This window comes from Daldinia loculata, assembly GCF_022478755.1.
Source record: "Daldinia loculata strain CBS 113971 unplaced genomic scaffold F4817scaffold_39, whole genome shotgun sequence".
NCBI lineage: Eukaryota > Fungi > Ascomycota > Sordariomycetes > Xylariales > Hypoxylaceae > Daldinia > Daldinia loculata.
Window position 1 is genome coordinate 98,713 of NW_026054893.1, and position 21,366 is coordinate 120,078.

General features: G+C 40.5%; 7 protein-coding genes across 7 annotated transcripts; 4 read left to right on the forward strand and 3 right to left on the reverse strand.

Annotated features, from left to right (window-relative positions):
* The first annotated feature begins 977 nt into the window (after positions 1-977).
* F4817DRAFT_343365 (COG4-domain-containing protein) lies at positions 978-4,138 on the forward strand. Its single transcript, XM_049304022.1, has 2 exons — positions 978-2,490; positions 2,541-4,138. The coding sequence occupies exons 1-2, from the start codon at positions 1,258-1,260 to the stop codon at positions 3,732-3,734; spliced, it is 2,427 nt and encodes an 808-aa protein (XP_049157180.1). The 5' UTR covers positions 978-1,257; the 3' UTR covers positions 3,735-4,138.
* Positions 3,995-5,530, forward strand: F4817DRAFT_173261 (Tho complex subunit 7-domain-containing protein). Its single transcript, XM_049298234.1, has one exon. It carries the CDS (start codon positions 4,255-4,257, stop codon positions 5,311-5,313), a length of 1,059 nt encoding a protein of 352 aa, XP_049157181.1. The 5' UTR covers positions 3,995-4,254; the 3' UTR covers positions 5,314-5,530.
* Positions 5,531-5,674: 144 nt separating this feature from the next.
* Positions 5,675-6,161, reverse strand: F4817DRAFT_317727 (tubulin binding cofactor A; the record flags this gene model as incomplete). Its single annotated transcript, XM_049300837.1, has 2 exons — positions 5,675-5,860; positions 5,982-6,161. 2 exons carry the CDS (start codon positions 6,159-6,161, stop codon positions 5,675-5,677), a joined length of 366 nt encoding a protein of 121 aa, XP_049157182.1.
* Positions 6,162-9,566: 3,405 nt separating this feature from the next.
* On the reverse strand, positions 9,567-10,362 carry F4817DRAFT_173276 (alpha/beta-hydrolase). The gene is made up of 2 exons (XM_049298235.1): positions 10,103-10,362; positions 9,567-10,022 (listed from the first exon to the last, which is right to left on the reverse strand). Exons 1-2 carry the CDS (start codon positions 10,338-10,340, stop codon positions 9,787-9,789), a joined length of 474 nt encoding a protein of 157 aa, XP_049157183.1. The 5' UTR covers positions 10,341-10,362; the 3' UTR covers positions 9,567-9,786.
* A 1,033-nt stretch (positions 10,363-11,395) lies between these two features.
* Positions 11,396-13,244, reverse strand: F4817DRAFT_366616 (FAD-binding domain-containing protein; the record flags this gene model as incomplete). The annotated part of the gene is made up of 6 exons (XM_049307004.1): positions 11,396-11,670; positions 11,730-12,111; positions 12,177-12,190; positions 12,238-12,546; positions 12,610-12,944; positions 13,003-13,244. 6 exons carry the CDS (start codon positions 13,242-13,244, stop codon positions 11,396-11,398), a joined length of 1,557 nt encoding a protein of 518 aa, XP_049157184.1.
* Positions 13,245-14,277: 1,033 nt separating this feature from the next.
* On the forward strand, positions 14,278-14,888 carry F4817DRAFT_173298 (cytochrome C oxidase copper chaperone-domain-containing protein). The gene is made up of 3 exons (XM_049298237.1): positions 14,278-14,467; positions 14,538-14,611; positions 14,668-14,888. Exons 1-3 carry the CDS (start codon positions 14,443-14,445, stop codon positions 14,806-14,808), a joined length of 240 nt encoding a protein of 79 aa, XP_049157185.1. The 5' UTR covers positions 14,278-14,442; the 3' UTR covers positions 14,809-14,888.
* Positions 14,889-18,683: 3,795 nt separating this feature from the next.
* F4817DRAFT_173294 (general substrate transporter) lies at positions 18,684-21,073 on the forward strand. The gene is made up of 5 exons (XM_049298236.1): positions 18,684-19,151; positions 19,214-19,339; positions 19,409-19,659; positions 19,716-20,158; positions 20,213-21,073. The coding sequence occupies exons 1-5, from the start codon at positions 18,979-18,981 to the stop codon at positions 20,798-20,800; spliced, it is 1,581 nt and encodes a 526-aa protein (XP_049157186.1). The 5' UTR covers positions 18,684-18,978; the 3' UTR covers positions 20,801-21,073.
* The last annotated feature ends 293 nt before the right edge of the window (positions 21,074-21,366 follow it).

Sequence of the window (21,366 nt, forward strand, 5' to 3'; positions counted from 1 at the left end):
AATATAGGTAATAAAGTTTAATAACGGATTAATTGTTAATAACATTAATGGATTAACCATTTATTAACGCCGTTAGTTTAATTAAAACATTTTTGCATTATATTAACAAAAATATTATAGTAAAGTTAAAAACCTGGGGTTTAAGTTCCAAAAATTTTAACTTTTTTGATTTTTAAGTTTTTTTAAAGTCACGTAAAATTATATAATTTAAAACCTACTTATTTTATTTAATCAAAACTTTAAATTTTAAAAAATTATTTTTTTACAAAAAATGATTATTTTTAAAAAAATAATAATTTTGTAAAATATTATATTTTTTATTTTAACCTTTATTATAATTAATATAATATTTTACATAAAAAATTATTTTTAAAACCTATATAATGCCAGTATAATAAATAACCTATAGCTTTAATTAATTACGAAATAAGCCAAACTTTAAATACTTGGTATTTTAATTTCCAAAACTTTAAAGCCAGGTATTATACCGGCAATATGTAGTTTTAAAATATTATATTTTAAAAGTAAAATAATTTTTATATAAAATATTTTTACTTATATAAGAATAGTTTTTTTAATTGGCTTAATATATTATTATAATATTAAAAAATATAAATATAAATAATAAAATTTAACAACAAACCAATTGTTAACAATATTAATAAACTAGCCACCCATTAACGCCGTTAGCTCAATTAAAACACTCCTATATTACATTAGCGGAAATGTTATAGTAAAGCTAGAAACCTAGGGTTTAAGTCCTAGAAATCTTAACTTTTTTAATTTTTAAACTTTTTTAAGGTTACGTAAAGTTATATAATTTAAAACCTATTTATTCTATTTAATTAAAGCTTTAAATTTTAAAGAATTATTTTTTTACAAAAAATAATTATTTTTAAAAGAATAATAATCTCGTAAAATATCATATTTCTCATTCTAACCTTTATTATAGCTAATATAATACTTTACATAAGGAATTATTCCTGAAACTTATATAATGCCAATACGGTACCTATCCTTTAGCGGCTAAACGTGTAACAATAACTATCGCTAAGCCCTATCAATTAACAATTCAATTAGCAATTTAGCGGGACGTACGAAATACAACGTAAATTCGTCACTTACAACCCTTGAACAACGCCCGTTGGTTGGATCAACTTGATCTCTACCCACATCAACGGAAAGGTGTGTTCAAGGTCCAGTAATTCAGGCTTGAGTATCTTAAGCCGCTATGCACCTCCCACAACCAGTGTCCCAATGTCCGCCAACAACATCCCCAATGGCAACTTCACGGTGTCAACAACGCAGAAAGCTTCTAATAAGCTAAACAATCCCTCGTCAAATTCCCCCATTCACGATGCCTCGACTCTTTCCGACGTCCGCGCTGGGCTAGCTGCCCTACATGTGCGCGAGACCAGCATAACTAATCGCCTTAATGCGCTTCTATCTTCCCAAGCCGACTTATCCCGCGAGCTAGGCCGGCTCGATCTACTTCGTGCGAATCTCGGCTCCCAGGTCATCGCGACAAGATCCATAAGCAATGGGATGCTCTCATCGGCTGCCGACACTGCAGGACGACTTTCCAGTCGGGTTAAGGAGCTCGACCTAGAGAAAGACAGAGTGCAGCAAACACTGAAAGTTGTTGAACAGGTCGCGGAACTCAAAGCATGCGTCCATGGAGTAGTGGGCAGTATGGGCGCCCCCCAAGACTGGGAAGCAGCAGCAGGCTATATCTCCCGCGCAAGCAAAGTACCAGAGCCTATTATACGCGGTGGCTTTGCGGCTTCCATGGTACCGAGTGTCGAGGTGCCAGATGCGCCTTGGGTAACACTTGAGAATGCAAAGGAAAGCTTATGCGGCCTGTTCTTACGAGAATTTGAGAAGGCAGTCAAAGAAGGCGACGGCGCCAAGATTACAAGATTCTTCAAACTGTTCCCTTTAATAGGGAGAGGAGATGTTGGATTAGACGTATATGGGCGCTACGTATGTCAGGGTGTTGCCGGCACAGCTAGGGCAACTCTCAAGGCGACACCTGGCGACGCAGGGAAAAGAGATGGGTTCTTTTACGCCAACGCGCTTACGAAGCTCTTTGAGCATATCGCCCAGATTGTCGAAAGTCATGGTGGGCTCGTAGAGAGGCACTACGGTGAAGGCAAAATGGTCAAAGTCATAGAGAGACTCCAGATGGAGGCTGACGTTCAAGGTGGTATTATTTTGGATTCGTGGGGCGACGAAAGAAGCGTTGATAGGAAACTTACCGACGCAAAAAGTTATCCATTCTCCTTCCTAGTACAAAGCTTCCTACCTCCGCAAAGGACGCTTACGGGTACTCCACGCGTAAACTCTCCAGCGGTAGGCGGCGGTACCAACTCGCGGAATAGCGAGGATGAAGGCGTAGACATGAAAGAAGTAGATGCTCTACTTAGCGAGATCTCAATCATGCTTGGCCGATGGTCGTTATACTCAAAGTTCCTTGCTAGCAAATGCAGAGTAAGTATTTCTAATCGAGTTTTGTTGTTCTAACAATTAATTTTAATTAGAATCCCGATACCCCTGAAGATGCACCTCTATCAATACCTGAGGTTGTCACAAAATCCAATCTCGGTCGGAAGATCTCATCAAAGCTAACATCACCTTACAATTCCTTGGCTTTGTTCTTTTTTAGACGATCTGTTGAAAAGGCGTTCCAACTGGACGAATCACCTATGGGTCTTTCCCTAAATCTTAACAAGCCTATCGATGGAAACGCCCCTTATATCATCTCGGCCGTTGACGATGTTATGTATATCGTCAGCGCAATAATTCAGAAGGCTATGTCAACAGCGCAACGTGATGTAGCCGCCTCAGTAATTCCAGATGTCGGGAGGGTACTAGGATCAGACTTTATTGGAATGGTCCAGCGGAGGATGCGAGATGAATCATATCCGCAGCCAACTGTTCAAGGGGGGCTACCACCTGAAAACAAGATTCTTTCTTTCATTGTGCTTATCAACAGTCTAGATGTTGCGAAAGACTATCTAGACCGCATCATTACATCGCAACTAGGCACTTCCCCTGATCAACCCAATGGAGCAACAGAATCTAGCCCCCTTGCCGCGTCCTTCCCGTTCGAGCATGATGTTACTTTCGTAACTACAGCACTAAACACGTTACATTCTACGTTCGGGCTTAAGACTAGCGAACTGATATCTGATGCTTTAAGAGTCTTGTTCTCTGCCGTTATCAAACAAAGATTAAAACCAGTACTAGTTGAAGCCTTCCGCGATGCTGATTATTGGCGCTCTGAAGATGAATTGGCAGAAATCGCGCGCCAAAATGACGAAGACGAAGACGAAGTTATAGATCGTGTCCAGCGAAGATTCGAAAATGGGTGGGATACGCTGATGAAACCTATAGCACGAATCATGACCCCGAAAACATTCACGGCGCTCATGGACCTCACAGCGACAGATCTGTCTAAGACACTTGAAAAAAGGGTGTGGAGTTATAGCGGGAAGACTAGCGCGTATGGGGCAATACGAATGGAGCGGGATTTCTCGGGCATCATCAGCACTGTTGCTCGAGGTAACTACTCTGTGAGGGAGATGTTTGCGAGAGTATCACAGATACTCATGGTGGCTAATATGGAAGAAGATGAATGGGAAGAGCTGAACAACGACGAGGACGAGGACGGCATCCAGTGGGTTCTCAACGAAGACGAAAGGCGAAGAGCTAGAAATTTAGTTAAGGCGTGACGATAGATGATCCTCATGCTCTCCGGAATTTTATAACATGTGGCAAGTGTAGGATGCATCAGGTTTGTAAAAAGTCATGGTGGAAGGACATAGTAAAAAGACTCATACTATTCCATTTTCTGCCATTCACTGTGCTACAGATTTCCCCAGCTGTTTTCAATGCATAGTAACAAGCCGGAAACATTAACATTTTCTTTTTTGTACATTGAATGTCGAGATGTAGAAAAAGGTATATTCGGCATAGAAGGAATTATAATATTATACCGTACAGTACTTATTACCTTAGGCAATTATCACATGCATCTATCGCAACCTTTCCATTGAGAAGAATACCATCCACTTATCGATACAGACAGAATATCGATAAGCCAGCTGCAGCCGCGTTTGACTTCCCAGCTTCCAAACCCCCAAGCTCCATTATCAATCTTCATTGTTACAATTTCAACATCGAAACAACTATACCCCCCAGCTATCACCTACCTACCTCCTTCGCACCCCTCATCAGCATCAATACGAAACCATGGCGACCTCTCATTTCGGCCTCCTAGAGGAGCGAGAAGAAAATGAGCTGCATAAAATCCGTCTCCTCAATGTAGAAGAGAAGCCCTTCAAGCGCCTTACCAAACGCCTCATCGCGCCCGGCGCCTTCACGAGTCCCGGGAAGCTGCCCACACCTCCCCCCGACGGCACCAACGATGCCGAAGCAAACGCATCACCGGCAATTGATATCAGCGCGCTAAAAGAAGACATCATGCTAGACTTCGAAGCGTTCGACGCGCAGATCCTACGACTACAACTTCTGGGAACGGCGAACGTGCAGGAGCGCGAACGATACGCGGCGGATAGGATTCGCATCCTGGAGACGATGGAGTCGGTGCGGGAGGGCAACGCGCGGCTGAAGGCGCAACTCGATGAGGCGCGCGCGACACTCGCCCAGCGCCGCAAGTTCGACGAGCTAGCCGACCGCATCACGAATAACCGTATGTTGCGCCCGCGCGCGGAGCAGGCCACCAACCTGGCTAAATTGGCCGAGGAGTGTGAGGACTTGCACCGCGAGAGCGAGACGTATGGGGCTACATGGCGAGACCGCCGCGAGCAGTTCGAGCGTCTGGTTGAAGAGGGTAAGAGGCTACGTGCTTTGATCCGAGACGAGAAAGAAGAAGTGGAGCGCAGAGAAGGCATGGATTCGGATGCGGAGGATGGAGAGGCTGCCGCTACACCTGGTAAGGGCGGGCTTGTCAGCGGGAACAATACGCCACATCCTGATAGCGGTGCTGTCTCTGGAGGTGGAAGAACCCCGAGACCTGACAGTCCTGGTGCCGGAGGCCCTGCCGGGTTGAAGCCGCGACTCGATGTTAGCGGAACTTTTTCACGAGCAGGGAGCCAGGCCCCGAGTCAACGGGCAGGAAGCCAAAATCCGAGAGAAGAGCCGGAAGAGGGTGAGGATGTCGAGATGGGCGAGTCGACGCAACAGAACCAACAAGCTGATACCCCTATGGCGGAAGATGCATCGCAGACACCCCAGATTACGGTCGAGGCGCCTGGTGCTGGTAATGGCGATAGCATGGATATAACATGAACGACATTACGGACCGGAGAGGAGGGAATATGCACTTATGGGTGGGACCAGTAGTCTTGTAGTTCATCTTGGAGTTATCATCTATGATAGTCCATTACGCACATCCGTGTTACAGGAGTGGAGGAAGTATACCCAGCGAGCAAAATGGCACAAGACTAGACTAATAGAGAGGGGAGGGGGATGATCGATTATCGATTTTATGCTACTCGGGTAGATCCACCTCCCAAGGACAATAATATAAAACGAGCTTCTACGGCTCTCTCTTGGTAGGAACCGTGGTATCACTGTATTAATTCATTCCTCTTCGTAATCCTACACGCTCGCGTCGTAGTCCATGAGTTCACCTCGGACAGCTCCCCCCTCACGCAACAGGCGGTTCTTCAACCGACTTTCCCAGCTCCAGCGCTTCCTTGGCCTTGTTTATTTCGTCAGCAGGTGCGTTCTCGCTCTCGGCTGCTGCGATCTGTTCCTCGAGTCGTTGGACGGCTTCTTCGATGCGCTTGTTTAGGGGGGCGAAGATAGCTCGGGTTTCGTCTACGGCTTTTTGCTGTGCATTTACAATTCAGTTGTTAGCGCACTGATACATACATATATTTACAAGCTATGTACCAATAGCTTTATGATCTAGCTTCCTGGGAGTAAAGGAGCTGAGGATGATTCAAGCATACCTCTTGCTTCAGGACGAATCCGGCATTGCTATCTGCGTCTTCACCCGCCTCTTTCAGGTCTGCCTCGAGCTTCTTGACGCGCTCCGACTGTTGCGTGAGCTCCTTTCGGTAGTACTTTTCTTCCTTGACGAGTCGCTGTACGGACTGCGTGGCGATGGTGAGGGGTGATGGGGCCGGCATTGTCGTTTGTTTAGGTCTGCTAGTTGTAAGATGGTATATATGTAGATGATTTTCCGGGGGGGGTTTTTTTTTCTTGAGGCGAACGAGTGAAGACTAGTAAGAACAGTCGGTCAAGGGTAGTATGATTTCTGCTTCTTAAATAGGAGAAGTCTTTAAGTAGCTGCCTAGATGTTGGAATTACGGGTGTCTACAAGTTACGTTTGTTCCAAGGCCAAACCCCAAGAATATGTTTTGGTGGGGTTGGCGGGGTCGGTATCGTTAACGCAGCACCTGTTCCTGCAAGATCCCGCGCACTTTTGTGACTTTTGGACATTGTACCATTTTTTCAATTGAAACGTGGCGGAACGCGACAAAAAGATTATAATTGTTAATTAAATTAATTAATTAATAATAAATAAATAAAATAATATTAAAAATAAAAATAAATAAAAAATAAAATTTTATATTAAAAATGATATATTATAATATATTATGTAATATTTTATAAATAAATTTAATATTTAATTTTATATATATATATATAATTTTAAATATATTTAATAAATTTTTATAAATATTTTTATAAATATTTATTATTATATTATTTTTTTAATTTATATTTTTAATTTATAATATAATTTAATAATATTAATAAAAATAAATATATTTTTTTAAAAAAAATATAATAAATTAAATATAATTAAAAAATATATTTAATTATATATATATATTATAATAATTTTATTAATTAATTTTAATTTTAATTTTTAATTAATATAAATAATTTTTATTTTTAATTAAAAAAAAAATTAAAAAAATTTAATTTTATTATATTTAATTATTTTATAATTATTTAATATTTATTATTTAAAATTTATTTTATTTAATTAATTTATATATTATTTTAAATTTAAATTAAAAAATTTATTTTATATTTATTTAATATTAATTTATTATAATTTATTTTACAATTATTAATATTTTTTATTAAATATAATATATAAATTAATTATTATATAATAATTTTATATTATTATTAAATTAATTAAATTTAATTTATATAATATAAAAGTAAAATAAAAAAATAAAAAAATTATTAAATAAATAATATATAATTTAATTAAAAAAGTTTTATTAAAGTTTTTTAAAATATAAATATATATTAATAAATATATATAATTATAATTATATAATTATTTATTTAATTGTTATTATTATTATTTAATTTATATGAAAATTTAATATTTTAATAATAAAATAAATATTTAATAATATAATAATATAATATTTATTTAAATATTATTTATATAAAATTATTTTTATTATTTATAAATAATATTAATTTAATAATAAAAAAAAAGTTATTTAAATAATAATTATAATTAAAATAAATTAAATTAAAAGTATAATTTTTACCATATAAATTTTATAATATTTTATTATATTTTATATTTATTTTTTATATATATATTATAATTTTTACATAATATTTTTTAATAAAATATATGTTTTTTTATTAATTAAATTTTATACCGTTTATTTAATAATATTTTTATTATATATTTTATTTTACGGCTTTTTTTACGGTTTTTTTACGGGTTTTTATACGGTTATTTATTTAATTTAATTTAATTATAAATATTATTATTATTTAATTATATATAATTATTTAAAAATGAAAAAATAAAAAATTAATTAAATAAATAAATTAAAATTATATGATTAAATATAAAATTAATTATTAAAAACCGTATATTTTAAAAAATTAAAAATTATGTAAAATTAATATAAAATATATATATATATATTAATAAAATTATAATTAAATAATATAATTATATTATATAATATATAAAACGTAATTATTATATAATAATTACAACGTTATTTTTTATGTTTAATAATTATAATCCCGGTTTATATAATAATAATATTTATAAATTTTTATATTTAATAATTATATTAATTTTAAATTTAATAAAGTTTAAATTTAAATCGATTTAAAAATATTATATAATATTATATTAAATAAATTAAAAGTTTAAATTTTTAAAATTAAAATTAATTAAAATTATTACGTTAAAAGTAAAAATACGTTTTATTAATAATTAATAATATATTATAATATTAAAAATTTTAAAAAGTTAAAAGTTAAAATAAATTAATATTATAAAAAGTTTTAAAAATGTTAAAATGTTATAATTTTAAATAATTTTATTATATATAATAATTTAAAAAATGTATTATATAATATATAAAATGTAATTATTATATAATAAATACGGCGTTTTTTTTTGTATTTAATAAATTATTATTTAAATAAAATCTTTTTTTATTATTAAATTAATATTATTTTTATTTATTTAATATTATATATATTTTAAAAAGTCATAAATTAATAAAATATTAATTATATAATTATATTATATAATTAAAATTATATTTAAACATATTGTTTTTAAATTAATTTATATATATATAAATAAATATTTTTTTTATTTAACCATTTTTTTACTTTTTTATATAATTTAATATAATTAATTAAATTATTTTATTTAAATTATTTTATCATTTTTTATTTTTTATATTACATAATATACAATAACTTTATTAATATTTTAATATAAATATATATAAATTTATTTTTAATTTTTTATAATATTAAAATATTATATTTTAATTATTTTATAATTTTATTTTTAATTAAAGTTTTTAAATTTTTTTTAATTTTATTACATTTATATATTTTATTATTAATAAATAAACAAATAAATAAATAAATAAATAAATAAATAAATAAATAAATAAATAAATAAATAAATAAATAAATTAATAAATTTATATATAAATTAAAAATTAAAATTAAAATATTATTAAAATAATTTTATTTAATATAAATAATTATTTATAAATTTATATAATAAAATAAATATTTAAATATTATTTACGTAAAAATTTCTTTTATTTATTTAATATTATTTTAAATTTTTAATAAAAACTTTTAATATATTTTATTTAAATATAATATTATAATATTATAAAAAAAATATATTTACTTTTTTATAAAAATAAAATAAAATAAAATAAAATAACCTTACGTAATATAACTTTAAACTTAGTTTTAAAAATATTTATAATATTTAAATATACTTTTTCCGAATTTTATTTAATATATTTTATTATATGGCAAAATGGAAAGCGGTGAAACTTTCGGAATTTGCTTATTTCAATTGGGGTATCCGGTACATTGAGCAAGTGTCTATATCTGAACCGTGCCACAAATGAACAGGTGCTGCGTTAACGGTAGCCGGCGGGGTAAGGGGGAAACGGTAATAGTATGCGATTAAACGGAGGATGGGACCGTTTTGTCAGGATTAAATATCGACTAAGTGAACATATACTTCTTCACCTCCCCCTATTCTTATACGGCACTTCTTCATACTCATTTGCTAGACGCCACATGTAGACCTATTTTGTTAGTTATGGGCTTTTAAGCTGTGTTCAACTGACATATACATAGTCTATTTAAGAAGAGAACGTTATAGATACACCTAATGCGTCGAATAAGAGTTGTATCTAGTTTCCCCAGACTGGCTTGGTCTCAACAGCCATTCAAGCCTTTCCCGAGTATCTTTTTCATATTTCCTTAGGTAGTCTGTTCTAAGGCAGGGAGACCCAAAGCCCAGAAAACGTGCGGCATTCCGGGATAAACGTCGAGCTTCGTAGGCACGCCAGCATCTCTCCAGACCTGTTCCATAACCAATGTGCAATCCCTCGTAGGATCAAGTCCGCATGCCTGGAAATAAATCCGCGGCATGATCGAGGGATCAGGGATAGCTATCGGATACGCGAGAGGACTCTTCGGGCCAGGCTTATAGAGTTCTGCGGACACCACAGGTTTAGTTCAGCATAATAATTCCCCTATTTTAGTTTTCTCTCTCCTTTTGTAATAAAATGCTTACCGTTAATACGTTCGACGGCCTGAGTATCCATGACAGGCGCCTGGCAATTCTGCTCCATACTGACGAAAAGGGGTCGATACTTTTCGGGCACTGTCTCCGCGCTTACCCCTGAGTTCGCACCGCTATAAACCCCCGTGATCCGTATTTCGATATCTTTCTTCTGCGTAATCCAGAGGTACGTCGCTGCAAAAGCTATATTCGCCCCTGAGCTCTCGCCTGCGACTAGAAGCCCCTTCATCGGGTCGATTCCTAGGTTCTTAAGGTTCTTAGAGACCTACTCCGTATACATACACAACCATTAGTCCTCTACAAACATATTTTAGATATATAATATTCTCCTCTCCGCTTCCCAACACACCTAGGTGTGGGAGATACCTAGGCAGAAGAGATAACGATAACGGGGAGTATAAAAACTAACCCATGTCAAAGCGTCATACGTATCTTCAACCAGTCCTAGGAACGGATATTCAACATGCCAGGTCTACCACTACCATCTGCGGTCCATTCCCGCAAACTATATACGCGCACCGTGATATATGCTCCATCCCGCGTCAGAACCTGGTAGATATACTCCTCGGTTAGCGAATCTGTCCCAGCTTCTTGTTTCTATGCACCTACTAGTCGGGACAGCAGAGTGCGAACCTCATGCACATCCGTATCTTTATTCCACGAAGGCGGTAGCATAAGACCATTCTGGACCAGCTGGACAATATATAGGTAGTAAGCTAATCTGCAAATATGAAATAAGGGAGCGAAAGTAGCTCGAGTTGTAGGTAAACCTACTTGGGTTAATTCAGGGTCCAGGTCAGAGAGGGCCCGGATTTCTTCGATTGACCTCATCTTAACTTAGGTAAATTGTGTAATAGCGAAGATGAATTCAACCGATGACCCTTTGTCTCCTAATAACAATCACTCTGCACCAGTAAATGTAGCTTACAATCACACATTGGATACCCGTTAGTTATCTTATAGGTATAGAAACGACTCCGTTTTTAAAACTCGAGTTCGGCCGACTCAACAGTACAAGTATAGCATTGCTCCGCTTAACTATCTAGTTACTAGGTAGTAACAGCTACTTAGTGTCATGTTTGATGAGCTTTAATTGCTTATTTTGGTGTTTCGGTGCGATACGGAGATTTGACAGATCACAGCCTTAGCTGAAGGTCTGATACAATTATTAATTATTAGGTACTCTACTTATTCGCATATACTCTGCACCGAGGCATTCTAGTCTATATACACACCGCTCAAATTCAATGTACAAACCAAACCCAAACACACAAGCTATTACGTTTATAAGTCCCGAACGAGAAATCCATCATTCTGGAGCGTCTGGAACACTCGTTCAGGGTCGTATTTCGCTGCTGTCGCCTTAATGGATTCGACATTTCCCGCGCCATAGCTATTCAATACGCCCTGAGTCTTGCCCGCGGTGTTCATGAAAAGGTACGGTAAAAGCAAATCCTTCACTTTGGCTGCGTCTGTGCAACGTTGAGTTATTTGCTGGGAGATATCCCATATGGCTCTGTCCTGCGTTGGGTCTGTCCATGTAATGTACCACTCATACCCTGGAGGTTTCTATTAGTACCTAGTTTAAATAAACGACAAAGGGGAATGGTAGACTCACATTGTTGCGAGACCTCCTCTAAACCTAGCAAGTTCCCACCATGTTGTTTCCCCAGCGTAGCTACACTAGCTGCAATTGAATTTGGTACCCAAACCGCCGAAGCGCCGCTAGGGAGGCTAGCCGTTTCCTCAGTAAAGATATTATATAACTCGACCATGAGGTCAGCGTCTGTCTTGTGGCTGAATGTCTCGCCATACGTGCGTATCTCGCCGGTTGAGAATCGAGATCCCGTCAAAGCCATAATATCCAAGAGTGAACCATTAAATGCCGGTACGATTGGTTGGTACGTCCCAAGAGCGTAGAAGGCATCGAATGCTTTAGCTTGTTGCACCGGTTCGCTATAGAGTAGAAGAATGGTCGGGCCACTTTCTAGTAATTGGACCTATTACATGTTAATATCTTATATAGGAAGAGAAGGGGCATGAGCAAAAAGGTCTTGTCACATACTATTCTTATATTAGCTTCGATTATAGAATTAGGTTCGCGTGTCGGGTTGGGTTATACGTACCACTAATACTTGACGATGGGTCTAACTGTCCCTCCTTCTGATATTCGGCAACGGCGTGTAGGAAATCAGTGGTCTGGTTCGGACTATAGGCGCGGGCATCGACGTAGAAGTCCCCAACGGGGTATGTGTAAAGCTCATAACTTGTTACTATACCAAAGTTAGAGGTGCCACCTCGTAACCCCTTATACAGGTCCGAATACTCGTTGTCAGCTGAAGCGGTGACAATGGTCCCATTAGCTAGAACCACTTCATACGATTTGACGTTATCAAAAGCAAGGCCACGTTGGGTTGCAAGGTAGCTTAGCCCACCTTATTTTTGTTAGTTTCGACTATTCCAGGATACCTCTGTTATAATTGGCATGGTTTACTCACCCCCGAGCATCAACCCACCAACACCGACAGGACCGACACGCCCACCGACCACGACCAGGCCTTCGGGCACAAGGGCCTCGTAAACTGCCTGCCATCTGTTCCCAGGCCCAATTTTGGCGGTTTTCTTGTCTTCTGACAACTCTGTTGAGTTTAAGCTTGAAAGCGAAATTAGAACCCCTTCGTCGACACTCGCGAAGCCTGGAATGTAGTTGTGACCACCACTTCTAATTGCAAACTTGGCCCCGTTCTGAGAGAGTATCTTTACTACCGTAGAGACTTCCTGTGCGTTCTTCGGGCTGACAATACACGCAGCCGGCAGCCTACATGCTGCAGAACTGTAAATGGAATGAGTTAGTCCTCTGGGTGTCTCAGTATATACGAGAAACAACCTACTAATTTTCATCTTCGATATCTTTATATGTAGCTCCGTCTGAAGGGAGTAAGGTTCCGTTTACGTCTGTTAAAACGTCGCGAAGTACCTCACAGGTACACTTTACATCGCCTGTGCATGTTTGCTGAGCGCGTAATATGTGACTTGACGTGCTAATAACACCTGCTGGAACTGGCGTAACGGATTGGATCGTAGGTGTAGCTGTAAGTGCGACTAATAGCGCATTACGGAGGCTCGTAGCCATATTTAATTCCTGGTATAAATGTTTCAGGCAGTTCGGCTTCGTCGGCAACGGAATGGAATAGCTCAAAGTATCACATAAGATGATAAGCTGATGAAAGAAAATTGAAAGTTTCTCTGCCACCGAATGGCAGGTCCAATATATTATATGAGCATGGCGGTAAGTCTAAGAGACTAGAACACTGAACAGAAGCCTCGAAGGAAGGGTCTTTTGAGATTGAATAGACGGTAGTGTGTATCGAATGCAATGTTCTTTCGATTTGACTATGATATGCCCTGTCTTCGTACCCACATCGCCTCTAACCGCTGTGGAGTTTGGCTATGCCTAGACTAACTAGCAGTCAAGGCTGGTTCAGCTATCCCTCTAGCTGGTAACCAACCATAATGGTGGTAAATACATTATGATTGTAATAGCTTGCTGGCGGATGATTGCGGAAATGACCGTTAGCAAATCGATACGAGATCGTACTCGATAATTCTAGCGAGACTAGTCCTAGTATATTCCTAAGTCAACTATTACTCTTTAGAAGCTCTTTCACGTTGCGCCTCATGATTCCAAAACAAGGTGCTATAACCTAGAAATGTTAAGACTACACGATATATTGTACTTTACTATAATAGCATAGCAATCCAATGCCAAAGTTAATGAAGTTATAACAGGTTGGGCTTGGACTTGGAGGTACATAGAAGACAAAACAGGATCTAGAAGGAATCTGTACGCGTTTACACCTGTAAAGTAATACGATATTGCTAATTAAATAGAGCGAAGTGCATGCTCTTCGGTAATAAGAACTAGTTGAAGCATAGCGGATAGCATGATAAATAAAGCAGTGACTTGGCCATCTAGGGCCTAGAAGATCCTGATTCCATGTTGTTTAATTCCGAAAAAGGAATCTTGGAACTTTTGGCATCATCCACGATAGAGCTAGGTAATGTTGCGCCACAAAGATCGGAATTTAGATAAAGATTAACCTATGGCTGTGTGAATACATAGTTCTGACAGTATCTTATCGGTTATCTTTGTGCCTACCTAGGTAATCGACTGTCAATTACAAATCGCGTCATACCATTCCATCTTTTTTTTTGAATCACTAATTGGCAGTTCCGCTACATCCCGCGACAAAAGTTCAGAATACCTACTTAAATCATCAACATATCTGCAAGTTCCTTACATACTCTAAACACAGAAGAACACAAGCACAATGGCATCGCAAAGTATCTCAATGCGTAAGGAAGCTTTTTAGACATATGTTGTTAGCTAGGTACCATATCTTGCTAACTTCAATACTTACCATAGCTTCAGTCTCCAACTCTGAGATCAAGCCTGTCGTGAGCCCCGGCTCCCAAGCGGTTGCAACGTCGAAACCGAAAGTATGAATGCAACAATCTTCATTTATCGCAATTATACTAACTAGTATACCCATCAGCCATGCTGTGTCTGTAAAGATGAAAAGTCGAAGCGCGACGAATGTATGCTGTTCTCAAAGGCAGCCGATCCCACCAGCGATTGCAAGACGACCATAGATCAGTACCGAACATGCATGGCTGGCTTCGGGTTCCAAGTATAGAGAGGCAATGTGCCACAAGTGAAGAAGATCGTGATCACTTTTAGGAAAATCTCTGTACAATGTACAATAAGGGATCGATTGGATTATGGCGAGCCGGCGTTCCGGATCGGATAGACATGAGGCGATATACCTCAAAATGCATTACCCATTGACTGGCGTTCAACAGGAGTAATAAAAGCAGAATCCACTCTTCGGTGCAATTGTTCGGTCTATTTGATATTCGGAAGTTATGCAGGCCATGAGCGAATTATGCTCGATGGGTATGCTCTTTGCTACCGCCGCATACCGGGAGCCATGTGGGCTCGACGGATATTTGTTGCTGTCAGGCTGAATGCGTTCGAGCCCATAACCCATAACCGAGAGAATTGCGCCGCTTGATTTATGCAGCCGACGAAAATAGACCTCATTAGCAAACACATGGGAATAAGAGAGCGCATGCTAGGCGGCCAATCAGTCATAGCACTTAGTTCAGCTCTCTCTTGCGTCAACTATCTCAGTATCTGCTTTGAACCAAGTATGACCTAGACCGAGATCCTAAATCCGGTGTCCCGGAGAGAGGCTCTTTGATAGGGACAGTCGCCTCTTATTCATCTGTCCGGGTTTCCGGGTCATTGGTGATCAACCTATAGACACCAAGCTAGTAGAGACCACATGGCAACCCCCTTCATGGCAATCACATAGTGAATGAAGTACATCTGATGGCTAGGACTCGAATAGATTTGCGGTGATGACTTATATGATAGTATATACTGTAAGATCGTCTTTTCTTGTAACGGCTCGATTTGGTTGTTAGTCTGAGATTCTGAGCGGTAGCGAACTAATCTATTGAACACCAAGGACCACGTTGACGCTCGCTAACAAATATCTAGCTATTTCTACGGCTTTCTCATCCGCCAGTACTTTTGTTAATCATAGATGAGTTTGTCGAGCTAGCTTACGAGGCTGGCATGTGCTACATGGCATAGTTCTCAGAACTGCACCATCCCGCAATCCTAGCAAAGCGTGGGTTGCCCCGGAAGCTTCCGCCAATATGACCCCTGATCATTTGTTACATGGGGCCCCGGCAAATTACCGACCAGGCATTCTGCCGCATTTAGGCTAAATGTCTTCATCCTCAACTCGTCCACGATGATCCACCGGTCTAGATTTCAGAACGGGCAGCTGAGGGTCCAAGATTTCAAGAATACTTGCTTAGCATTAACGTATCAGATCGAGCGATTAATCCTCTAAAATACATTATGCGGCGGATGAGAAGCACAAATTCGCCGCCTCGTTGATGATCTCACATGGCTCGACGATTACATGTTATAACGAACGCCGCTAGCAGCTCCTTCTGAAGCTATCGGCTCAGCTGGCGGTGACGTGTTATTCTCGTGAGTCGTCAGAGCGGTCCGGTAATGCCACTCCTTCGAGAAACCCGGGGCTCCCACGGGGGACACCTCTACAAGTTAGCGTCACAATTCCCCGGATCTGGGGCAAACTAGAGACGCTCTACTACTACAGCTGGTAACAACTCACGAGGATCTGCAGCCTGATTGGAACCCGGCGCCTACGTAGTCGCATTACTGGCTGCATTGGTGGAACCGGCGCGCCGAGGTACAATAGCAATTCACTTACACCGCATTCAAGTAGCATCATCCTATATCGGTCAAAATCAATGACAACGATAGCAACCGGAGTCTACCAGGCTAGCTAGAACCCGTCTTTCAATTTACATAGACACTTGACCAAGACCTCACGATATCCCAACTAGGACAATGAGCCGTAACAAAAGTGCCATGTGGCTTACTAGAGGCGTTAGCTACTAGAGCTGCATTCGTATTGAGGCTCGAAAATGACTACTACGAATTGCTTTCCTTAACTCGACTTCTCCAATTGTCCGGCTTCGCGGGACGTTATCCCGAAGCGAGATATCTGCTGGCTAACAGCTGAGCGCCTGACCAGGTCTAAGCTGATTACTGTTCCGAAAACCCCTTGCTACGTCTAATCTCTTAGTATTCCTTCCATTCCCGTCTGAAGCTCTTAGACTGCCGGTGTATCGAATTCCTGGTGTAATCGTGTGTATGGAAGGACGACGTATTATACAGTATGTAAAGTAAGCCAACGCAAGCTTTCTCCAAAATACCATATAGGCAGATGGATGGAAGACAATTACCTAGCTCTTTTTAGCAATCTACCCAATAGGGCATGTCGAAATGTCGAAAGCATCCAAAGATGGGCGAGGGTCATTGGAGAATGGAGATCGAAAGGGGGGGCCGGAATGCCAAGCGTTGTTAATTTAATTTCTGCTACGACCGCCGCAGGATAGTTCGGGTCAGATATAGCACTATCCCAACAATACAAATCTGTTCTCTATAGACGAGCAGAAAGCTCTGAATAATGGATTCATCTAATGACGAAGAGTTTTTATGTATAGCTGATCTCAGTGGTCAGATTCGTTAGCCACATGAACATATACGCATACGGTAATAGAGAGATGCTTAACTGTAACCGAAGACTGAAGTTCTCTTGCTTCACTGCGATGCAACCTCTATTTGCCATATAAGCGATAGGTTGATCTATTCTAGCCAAGGTGTGACTTATGGGTCTAGCAAAATCAATGACAATCCGATTCTTACTTAGGTACATAATATCCTTCTGGTTCTCGTCGACAGGGGACTCGAAGCTTTGGTATTATACTATCCCACGCGCAAAACTCTCCTAACGATTCTGACGTGCATGAATTGCATTCTAAACCATTCTGCCTAATACAGAAGTCAAGGTATTATATTCTAGGCCGTCTCCGACACCATGGAACCAATTAGTCTAGGCTAGAATCAGAATCAGAATAGACCATCATAAAGGTCGTTAATGGATTTGCAGTAGGGACAATTTGAAGAGGGCATGGGTTGATCATCATGAAACAGAGGTATTGTCCAAAATGGTGTCGTTGCTAGAATGATAGTACACCATCCAGATGCCACCCAATTGCCACCAATAGGAGGAATACTACATATGTGAATGCATTTGGTATAGGTTAACTTACACAACCCAAATAAACCAAGTTCGTCTCTCACGTCCCGCGGTAGGATCAGGTCCAGGATATCGGTGTTACTGGTCGAGTATTTCCCCGCAAATCGATTATATCCAACCAAAGACAACTCGCATCGTGCTGCTCGCTCGCTGAGGAACTCACCACACGGCATCTATGATTGCCGTACTATGGTACTATGTATAGGTAGCCAGGATGTACTGTTATGCGTTCTCGAAGAGTTCCAGCGCTTCTAAGCCCCCCGGCCGACCTAACTGTTTATCATATCAAATCGTAACATAGGCGGCCGGTCGATACACCGGCGAGGGCTGCCCTCCCGCAGAATTATCCTAGGCACGGTAGAAGATCTACTGCGACCAAAACGGTACGTAGCATGACGGCCTATGACAAAGGTATATACCTATTACAGATGCGAATATACTACCGAGCAATATAGAATACCTGCAAGTCATACCAAACGGGTTGTTGTTGACCTGATTATGTGCGGTGGCGTTGTAACTCGGCCGGGTCAGATCGTTCGTGCTCGGCGCATCCAGAATTAAAATCATTAACCGAAATGCGGATTTTTTTTTCTCTCTCTCTCGGTTCTCAAGTTCCTATTGCCAACGGGTACCCTTACTAGTAACCCGCACCCCGGTCCGTTTGCTTACTTGGTCCCAATTCCCCATGGGCCATGGCGCCACGGGGAAGACTAGGGGATGGGGGGGCAATGGGGTAAGGAAGACCCGCAACCCACCCACACATGTAAGAGGTAACTTACCATGAGAAAGGGTCCCATTCCAGATCTCGCGTTCACGAAGTGAGATGGCTACGGGCTAGGAGCAATTCGTTCAAGTGAGCTCCTCTACCGGTCCGCTCGCCCGTCCAATGTAGATGGTACCCTTGCTACGGCCCCTGGTCTTCCCATAGATCATATATTATATCTGGTCCCTCCGTCCCTTCGAGCTTTGTTTCGAGCACCTCGCTGTAGACCCATCACGTCTCTGCCCTTTCAACTTCAAGAGACCAAGCTTTTCAGTAAGCCTCAACCTCACCGGAGGACCAGCAAGAGTCTCCCTTTAGTTTAGGTTGCAGCACCTCGACATAGTCGCCAGTTACGTTCGCGCGGCGTGAAAGAAAGTTCGCAACCAACCAATACAATGGCGATCGGCATCATCTCGCAGAAGGCGCCGCGTAAGGAGGAAATCGCGAATGCGCAGGAGGAGGCCCCGGAATTTGAGAGGGTCGACTGGAAAAGGGACCCCGGCTTGAGGAAGCTATACTTCTACTGCTTCATACTCTGCGTTGCTTCGGCGACTACTGGTTACGACGGGTATGTCTTATACGCAAGACCCTCTCGGATGTGGTGAGCAATGCCAACTGACAAACTTATAGCTCGTTCTTCAACTCGGTGCAAGTGTTCGACAAGTGGAAGGCTTTCTTCAACAACCCACAAGGATCGCAACTCGGTCTCCTTGCTGCTTTATACCAGATTGGTAGCTTAGGCTCGATTCCCCTAGTGTAAGCCCCAATTATCTTCTCCTGCGCCGCGGCGATACGAAATTAGTTATATGTTCTGACATATTACAGCCCTCTCATAGCTGATAACTATGGCCGGAAAATGCCAATCATTATCGGTTGTGTCATCATGATCGTTGGTGCTGTTATTCAGGGAACTGCCCAGAACATTAACTCCTTCATGGGTGGTCGTGTAATGATGGGATTCGGAAGCAGTTTAGCTCAAATCGCCTCCCCCATGTTGCTGACCGAGATTGCTCATCCCCAGCACCGTGGTCGTCTCACGGCTGTCTACAACTGCCTATGGAACGCAGGTGCCATTGGTACGTCTCGTGTCCCGAAGCCCTGTGTAGAATGGGAGTTGCTAACCCTTTCATAGTCGTCACATGGCTTTCTTTCGGCACGAACTACATCCAGAACGACTGGTCGTGGCGTATTCCCGCTATCCTTCAGGCCCTCCCCTCCATCATCCAGATCACCTTCATCTGGTGGATCCCCGAGTCACCTCGATACCTCATGGCCAAGGACAAGCACGAACAGGCCCTCGCGATCCTCACCAAGTACCACGCCAACGGCGACGCCCACCACCCGACGGTCCAGTTCGAGTACCGCGAGATTAGGGAGACCATCAAGCTAGAGATGGAGAGCAAGACCAACAGCAGCTACCTCGACTTCTTCAGGACTAAGGGAAATCGTTACCGATTGGCGGTCCTCCTGTCTCTGGGTCTCTTCTCCCAATGGTCTGGTAACGCTATCATCTCCAACTTTGCCAGCACGCTCTACGACCAGGCTGGTGTGACGGACTCCAACTCCAAGTTCGGTGTAAGTTTTCATAATCCTAATCGAAAAGGCCGTCTCTAACCTAAGACCCTCTAGTTATCCGGAGGTCAAATGATCTTGTCTCTTATCGTATCAGTTACCATGGCTACGCTCGTGGACCGATGGGGTCGTCGAACGATGTTCCTCAGCTCGACTGCCGGTATGTTCGGCGTCTTCATCTTCTGGACACTCTGTGCGGGTTTATATGGCGAGCACCGCTCCCCTGGCGCCAACTACGCCATGATCTTCTTCATCTGGCTGTTCAGTTTCTTCTACTCGTTCGCGTGGTCGGGTCTGCTCGTCGGTTACGCCATCGAAATTCTGCCTTACAAGCTTCGTGCCAAGGGTCTTATGGTCCTGAACATCATGATCCAGGCCGCCCTGTGCCTCAACGTGTACGCCAACCCGGTCGCCTTCGAGGCGTTCGGTCTGGACCACTCCTGGAAGCTGTATATCATCTACACCTGCTGGATCTTCTGCGAGCTGGCCTTCGTGTACTTCATGTACGTGGAGACTAAGGGCCCCACGCTCGAGGAGCTGGCCAAGGTCATCGACGGCGAGGACGCGGCTGTTGCTCACTTAAACCTGGAGCAGGTCGAGAAGGAGGTTGCGATCGAGACCCACGACATGCCTGAAAAGGTGTAATTAGAAGCGAGTATATGTTTTTTTATGTTGCTATCACGGTCGGTGGGTTTCTAGCGACGTCTTAGTTATTAATGGTGCTGTTGCCGTTGTTGCATGAGCGAGACGCGCTTCTTGCATGCTCGATACCCTCACTTAACGAATTTACATGCATGCTGCTCCTCTCCGTCGCTGCGGATTGGTTTGGAGCAATGGGAGTTTTATATATACAATGTGCGCCTTTGTGGCGTCCTCATCCGGTGGGTGGTTAGTTCAAAATAGGTAGCCAAAATGAAATAATGCTATCATCGAATACTTTGCTCGGATATTGAAAGTGATTTGTTGCGCTCTTAGCTCAAGTCTTTATCAGAGGTACTTTATATAAACCGCCCTGGTTTATATCAGTAGAACTTTCATCAATACCCTCATTTATTTCTAAATGAAGACAAATACAGGCTGCCGCTCTCATTTTACTGGTATACTGGGTCCATTTCTTATATAAGACAGTCTCATTCAGAAGAGAGGGAAAAGAAAAAATAAGGGGGGGAAATAAATCGATGTCTTATTCTGGGTGTTGAAGGGGAGAAAAG